The following is an 8,555-nucleotide window of genomic DNA, read 5'->3' as shown; positions in this document are numbered from 1 at the left end:
GCTAATTTGAAATCTACAATCCAATTTTTTTCTATTGCCTTTAATTTATGAGCTTATTAATAAAAATAAGAATTTACACAAAAATTCAATAACATATCAGCAGACGAAATCATAGGTTAAACTAGGCGCTAACTAAGGCGTATAACTATATGAGATAGAGTTCTGAATATTTAAGTAGTATGTATTTAAACACCAAGAGTTGTATAGAAATGATAACTATGATTTTTAATGAAATAATTTATTTCAATATTAAAACAAAAAATAGTGTTTCTAACCAAATTTTATGCTTTTCTCATTAATTTACTGTTAATAGTAATTATATAAGTTCCTATCCACATATTAATCTAAAAATAGGATTTTTAAAATTCTTATTAAGGTCTTTATTTTAACACAATAATTTGGTTTTGATCAAAACAACAGACGTATCGTTTTCAATGAATACTACAACTAAATTACCTGGTAATTATTTAGAATAGTTTTACATTTTGGAGAAATGCAAACAAAACAAAATTTATACATATTATTGTTTATCGTGGTAATATGAGGAAATAAAATAAACATGAATATACAGAGAGATTATTTTATCGCTAGCCACTCGATTTTTCTTAAAATAATAAATTTTTTTGGATTTTGTAGGTTATATATTTATGTATCTGTTATTAAATAATTTTTAGATCCATTCCTTATAACTTATAGGGGTGTCAAGTGAATTTTTTCAAATGGCAATATACATATTGAACCAGCTTATAAAACAGAAAATGACTTTATTAAGAACTCGTCGATAACAAATTTTGGACTAATACCTTGGGAGTTATTAGCATATTAAAATAGAGACTGGAGGTGAAGCTTGGATGTTGTTATTTTTATCATTAGTCATTTCTCGGTGGCACTCCTTCCCTCGTCTAGGTACTAAATTGTAAGTATCCATCGATACACTGGTCCAAAAGTTATTACTGTGCAGACATTTTCTTAAATAGATAATTTTCTATTTTATAAGCTAGTTGAATATGTAAGTAGCGATTTGAAAAAATAAAGTTTACATCCTTATAATATATAAGGGGTGAACATAAAAAAATACTACATGCTGGATATATCGAAAAAAATGTAACTAAAAGATATTAAAAAAACAAATTCACAATATTATTTTTATTTTTTATTAATTAGTTAGTTTATGATAAATGAATCACTCTATATTATTCGAAAGTATATTTGATCAATTCTGTAGGTAAAGAATTCTAGTCGCGGTTGATTAAAAAAAATTTTAACTTCTATAGTTAAGTTAATTTTATAACATATAAATCCGAAAAAAATTTGTTTAAAAAAATGTATTTCTTTAAGAGGCATTAAATTAGCATTAAAGGAATCATCTTGTAACTACCGGAAATGTATACGTACACGACAAAGTGTTCATATCTTCTGAAAGAAACAAAATTTTGATAGATGTGTTCGTTTAAATAAATTAGAAAACGAAACTAATGTTTACTCATCATGTTAAAAAGTTACATTAAACTATAAAATTGTTTTAAAAAGTATATTTAATGACTTTTTTAAAATCAGAGTACTTAAAGTCGTAACTATGCATTATTAACTTATTGAAGTATGTAGTATTTTAGGTATCATCATAAGTTGTAGGTGTCAATGATTTATACTTTTGCTTTTAGTTATAGAAGTTTTGGTGTTTTAATGATTTATTAAACAAGCCATGTAAACCGCACATTAAAACAATAGTAGGTACTTTGGTAATAGCTAAAAGACTCCAAAAGATGTTACGACTTCATTTAACAATTTGGGTCAAATTTATATTTTATTTGTAGTTAAGTAAAAGAAATACTACTAACACTAACTAAAACAACACTTAGGCAAAGTTAATACAGTAACAATAGCGCTAATAGAACTAATAGCGTTCTTCAAACAAATGTATTAAAATTCAAATAACAATTGAATTGGAATTCTAATTATAAATATAAAATAACCAAGGACTCGTGTGGTGCTTAAACTATATCACATTATAATATCTATTATTATATTTTTACTGTTAAGCCATTGCAAATAGGTCTTCATTGTTGTCTATATTTAATTTAAGACTATATTTTCATTTGCATGCTCTAATATTAAATTATGATATCTATACAGTAGATGTATGTTCGATATATGTTGAAATGTTAGTTCAAATGATGGAAATTGGCTATAGAAAGTAATCGAAATGAATCTTAAGCAATGATCATTTGCCTTTATTCGAGTTTAATGCTATCAGCGCATCATTGGCTTTCGATTTATTTTATTAAAATAGTTATACTATTTTCCGGTCAGTTAGCACATAATATATAATCAGAAAGTATAATAACTTAAAAGAAAATTTTTCTACCAGCGGTATTTGATTTTGTACATACGACAATATCAAGTGATGGCTATTATATACTATTAAACAGATTAAGTCCCGATTAATGTTATTAAATTGAGACATGACAAAATCGTTTTTTATATAGATTCAAAATTAAAAAAATATATATTTATTTGAGAATAATTAGGCAAAAGACGGACTTAATTAGATGGAGAATTAATTATCAATATTCAATATGAATTATAAAAAATAATGATTAATAAGGTTATTGATTTTAAAACTATATCTGAAACCTAATGCAAAAAATTATTAATTCAAATCAGTCTTTATGTACAAAGTATGTTATGTTCAAATTTTAAACAGTTTGTTGTAACACTTTTGTTTTATGAAACTTGTATTTAACAAAAGCGAATATCTCTTCACAGTGCCGGCGGAAATGTAAAGATACCAATGCACTTGCCTAAGATCTTGCATTTAAAAGGGTCTCACAAACATAGATTAAAAGTAAAAAAGGTCTGTTTACTAAAATAAAAATATATAAGAAGCTTATAATACCTATTGCTGGCACTGAACTATCACTATGAAAATCGCTAAATTTATTAAGAGTGAATCTCTTTAAATCTTATATTAACTTATTCCAAAAATAACAATTAGCACACAATATACCGTCACACGGCATTGAAAACTGTACAACAATAACTTCTAGTCCATATGAAAGTGTGAGTGTTTTTTTTTTTACTTCGGGATGTGTACTTTATTGTTCAACATAATTATAAAATTTGATGTAGTTCACCAAATTACTTTGTTTTCTAGTTTTCATTAAATGAATTTAAAGCTAATGTAAAGATTTCCACCGACAATTTAAAAAGAGAAAGATTTGATATACCTAAAACAGAGAAACCAAGCTAGAACACGTGTCATTTTTAACAACTAACATCCTTTTTGTAAACTACTTTTATTTTTTAGTTATCTCATTGTGAGTAAGGGAACTATCAAAATAATATTGAAACACTACTTTTTATTAATTTGACTACAAAATCATTCGTCACATAAATTATTTATTTGAATAGCAAATTAATTACTATTTATTGTAACTGGAGTTTTCGAATTTCAAAAGATCAACTTGTGATTTATTTAAACAATATTTTATTATACTGTGTATCAAACACTATTTCACAAATGAGTATATATAATCTAATGTACTACACAATGAAAGTATGTTGAATGTATTATTATTTTCAGAAATGTAACTAATTTTAAGTTAGTATAAATGATTTTAAATCTAAAAAAAAATTCAATTTCCTTATTTTTTATTAAAAAATATTCATTGGATGAACCTGGGTTGTTTTTTTAAATGAAAACTATGAAACTAAGGATTTATTTGAAATAATAGAATTAAAATATTTTACCGTATAATGTAAATTTAGTCATTACTTAAAAGAAGTTGGTATTAATTAAGTTAATAAAATAAATTTAAAAATACAATTAATAAAAGAAAGATAGCAAATTATCAACAAACGTATAATCTTTTCAATCCTGACTCATTATAATCTATATGTAGGCACACGACACACTCGCATTTCTCATACAACGTGATGCTGCATTTGTTAGGAAATGAAAATAACAATTATAAAAATTATTAAATGTGTGTTGTATGTCTTCAGATATGATTTACTTTCAAAAATAGGTACCCGTACAACAACACGAATTTGAATATGTCGCGATAAGAATATTTTGTTATACTATGGGAATAAGAAAGTGCTATTTTGTACCGAGAGTATAATAAAGGTCAAGAACAGATGTCCTGTACAGAGGGGCGTCTTTCAGCAAGCGTATTCATGAGTTCCCCTACCCTACAGGCGTATAAAAACTATTGAGCGGGAAATTATTTGTCCAGTACATGTTTTGTAGTATAGTTGGTGTAGTCGATAATAAAGTTCTAAGAAAACTAGTGAATAAAATTTTCAGAAATCAAAATAGAATTATGTTGCTCTCTAATTGCAGTAGTTGTTTAACAATCTTTTGTGTAGTTGTAATAGCGTTTAGTCGATCGAACGCATGTGATCATAACAAAGATCCAGTAGCTTGTTTAAAAATTAAGGCGATTGCTGCTCTAGATAGGGTGTCTCGTACAGATAATATACCATTAATGGATTCATTAAGCCTAATAAGACGAGAAGATAGCCATTTGGATAGATCCGGTAAAGCTATTACTGAAAATGATCTAGAAGCTGTAGTAAAACAAACGGAAGATCATGAAGCAAAACATGAAAAGCTCAATCAGATGTTTTACGATTCCGTTGCTCAAGTTATCAACAGCTATGTAGTTAAAATTGGATTCCCCAATTTGACTTCAGAACAATTAAGATCATCAATAGAAGAAGGTAAATTAAATTTTTATTAATTTAGGAAATCTATTTAAATTTTACGTTACAGTAGTACTAAAGTTTTACATTGTTTCACTATTATAGTATTTCAATATTTTAATATATTGTTTGTGATAATATTATTAAGTTTCTTGTTATGAATGTAGTTAATTATTAATAATAATTTTGGGTATATTAAACTGATTTCATCGATATCATTCAATATAATTTATGAGTTAAAAATTCAAACATGAATTTTTATGTAGTGGTCTCTAAAAGTAAGATTTTATTTTCTTTTATCTCACCATAAGAACCGTATAAAACCACCAGTGCGCTAGATAGAAGATTTTTATTATTTGAAATTTATATAAAATGTCCAGTAAGTAAGGAAACGGGTTTCTATTGTTTTCATTATTTGTAACAATTTACCTATTTTCTTACTTGCTGAACATCCTGTATATTTTTACAATTGAACCTGATAAATTGAGATTCTAAAATAATAGGATATCAATTCTCTAAAATAGTTTTGGATAATATATTTTATTAAATTTAGAGTCTATCAGATAAAATGTATAGACATTCATTCCTTTTTTTTACTTCGTTTTACAACAACAAACAACCTTGAAAATATACTATTTATATACATTATGTATTGCAACAAAGTTTCATAAAAGTTTAATAACTTAAGTAAAATTTTGAATTCATTTTTTCTATGTTCTAGTATTTATTGTTTTTGTTGGGTTAATAAATTTATAAAATAAATTTGTATCAATATTTTACTACGCTTTTTTCATTTTTTAAGAAGTATTCAGTAAAATATGTAAAATGTTAACATAACAAATAAATATTACTGACAAAAGTGTTAACATTTTTTAGATAACATTTCAGTTATTAAAATTATTTTTTTATTAAAAAAATCATCTCATATTAGCGACCCAACATTGAATTTACACACTTGTTCTCCTATAAAAAGTGTAACTAATAAACTTGTAAGACAAATTTTTTATTGTAATATATAAGTATATTACTACGTCCGTTACTAATGTTAACATACTCTATTTGTCACAATTCACTAGCATATTGTACAATGATATTATTACTATTAAAATAACAGAATACAATAATTCTATAGTTATTATAATATAGCTATAACATTACAACTGTCAAATTGTTCCCATGCCTAAAATCTGGCAGTATACAAAGGAATTGTGACAATATAGAATCTTCTGGGTATATTTCAAAAACCAAGACTTTGCAAAAATACTTTAAAATTAAGGAATTTAAAAAAGAAATTTAAAGTATATTTAATTTAGAAATAAATAATTAACTTGCCTACCTCGAAAAAAAAATGTCAAGCAAACAAAAACTAGTTAAAAGTTTAATGTTAATCAAATAAATAAATATTTTAAAGAAATAAAAACAATCCCTCAATAAGATCAATTTTTAATCTTCTGGTAGACGATAAAAAAATACCTATTTTAATAAATTATTAATAGCATTTTTTTTATTAATTTATCAGCTTTTGAAATTTAATTACACAATTGAATACCATTCTAATTATTATAATTATTTACTTAATTTGTTTTAATTAAATGTACAACAAAGCATTATCTATAACATCTATAAAACAAACTATGTTTCCATTGAATATATTTAATTTTAATTTTTTCAATTTTTGAAGGTCGAGGAAAAATGAAGAAAACTATGGGAATGATGATGACTGGAATTGCTATGAAAGCTATGATGGTGATTCCATTAGCTCTTGGATTATTGTTCTTAATGGCTGGTAAAGCGATGATTATCAGTAAAATTGCACTCATTCTATCATTAATAATTACACTAAAAAAACTTCTGAGCAAATCTTCAGAGCATGTTGTTCATGATGCTCATTCAACCGCAGGATGGGCAACAGGTGGTTCCGCAGGAGGTTATGGCAGTGGATGGGACAAACGGTCATCATCTATTGCAAATCAAATGGCTTATAATTCTTACAAGTCTTAGAAATGACATTTTTAAAAAAAATTAATTAATTATTATGTATTTGTATATAAATTTTACTTTTATATAAGTGTTTTAAGTAAATTATTATTTATTAAATTCTGAAATTCTTGTAATGTTATAAGATTTGTAAACATTAAATAATTTAAGAACTAAATATTTTAATGAGTTCTTTTAAAAAATCTTATTGTTTTATTTTATTTTAAGTTTTAAATGGTTCTAACGATATTTTAATTCAATTCCACTTATTATTCACTTAAAAAAATTATAATTTAAAGTAAATTATAATTATAATTTAGCTCTTATCAAACCAATTGACTGGTAGATTGATTATCGGATATGTTTTGTTCTATGAATTTTGTAGTATCACTTTAAAATTTGAATCTAATAAATGATTTAATCGTTAAAACTAAATGAATTAATACAAAATTTAGTTAAAATAAATTGAACACAAATTTAATGTATTAGTAAGAATATTTTAGATATACAAATGAGGAAACATTTACACTATACAGGTAGTGAACGAAAGAATATTCCCTAGAGAATTTTGTGGTATTGGAAATATTTTTAAAAATATCCTTTTACAAATTTTTAAATTTGTAAAAGTAAATATATTCTTTAAAAAAATAGAACTAAATCATTTTTTGAAGAATATTTAATCAAACTAGAAAATTATTTTAAATAAAGAATATTTAATGAACATTTTTGATAAAAAAATAAGACTTGACTCATAGTTTCATCATAGCAAAAATATCGAGACGTTTTTTAAACAACTATTGAGTCAATAGAATTCTATAACTTCTTATTTTTTTTTCGTAATTTAAAGAAAAATGAAATACTAATAATAGTATAAAAAATTGTATTTCTATTATTATAATTGAGTATTATTAACTAAAAAATAGTTTAACTAAATTGTAACACTGGTTTCTTATTATTTTTTTTTTTTAAGTAAACCTTATTATTAATTTAATGATATTTAAAATTTTTTTTCTTACAATAATTTTTATTCCGTTCTTCTGTTATTACTTGTTAGAGCAGAGATTTTTGAACACTTTTCTATTGATAATTTGCTTTTAGCATAAGAAGTCGCTATTTGTTAATGATGACACATTAATGTTTATTGACTCTTTTACTATACCTGTTAATTACAATAGTAAGAATAAAAAAAACCCAGCACAGGGGGGTCGCGGCACAGTTGTGACGTGGTATAGTTGGATCAAGTATAATGATATCTGACAGTGATTAAAATCACTATCAAAAATAAACGCTTCGATGCAAATCTTTAGATAGTGTTTAATTTTAAAAAAATTGGTGTTTTATTCCAAAAGCTACTTGATCTGCTGGTTCCTTATTAATATCTCGATAAAGATAAAGTATGTCAAATGAAAAAGGGTTTATTAAAAAATATTATTTCTCATAAAAAAATTGTGTGGATCCATAAACTTTTCAATAAGTTATAGCATTATAAAGTTAAATATAATATAAATAATAAAATCGAGAATTTTCACACGAAAATAGCATTCGGTAGCCATTTTCGCCGTGAAGACAAGTCCAGAGGTCAAATTTTTTTTTTTCAAATTAAAGTATATTACATTAGCTTTAATTTAAGATATATATAAAAGTGTCAGACCTTCCGGAACATTTTCAAAAGTTAAGTTGAAAAAGTTTATTTTTTGTGAAAAAGTTGTCATTTTAAATCCCCCCCTGTGGGCAGAAAAAAAGTCAAAATTACAAAAAAAATATACCAAATAATAGGTAAAGACATCAAGCATCTATATAAAAAAATTTTATATTGATATGTTCATTTTTGAAAAAGTTAGAGCATTATTAAGTTAAAAATATAAAAAAAA

General features: G+C 24.6%; 1 protein-coding gene across 1 annotated transcript; it reads left to right on the top strand.

The window, feature by feature from the left end:
* The first annotated feature begins 4,217 nt into the window (after positions 1 to 4,217).
* On the top strand, positions 4,218 to 6,859 carry LOC126901440 (uncharacterized). The gene is made up of 2 exons (XM_050677877.1): positions 4,218 to 4,725; positions 6,389 to 6,859. Exons 1-2 carry the CDS (start codon positions 4,242 to 4,244, stop codon positions 6,706 to 6,708), a joined length of 804 nt encoding a protein of 267 aa, XP_050533834.1. The 5' UTR covers positions 4,218 to 4,241; the 3' UTR covers positions 6,709 to 6,859.
* Positions 6,860 to 8,555: the final 1,696 nt, after the last annotated feature.

This window comes from Daktulosphaira vitifoliae, unplaced genomic scaffold (assembly GCF_025091365.1).
Source record: "Daktulosphaira vitifoliae isolate Bord-2020 unplaced genomic scaffold, ASM2509136v1 Scaffold_3, whole genome shotgun sequence".
Taxonomy (NCBI): domain Eukaryota; kingdom Metazoa; phylum Arthropoda; class Insecta; order Hemiptera; family Phylloxeridae; genus Daktulosphaira; species Daktulosphaira vitifoliae.
This window is presented reverse-complemented; position numbering and strand designations above follow the sequence as displayed.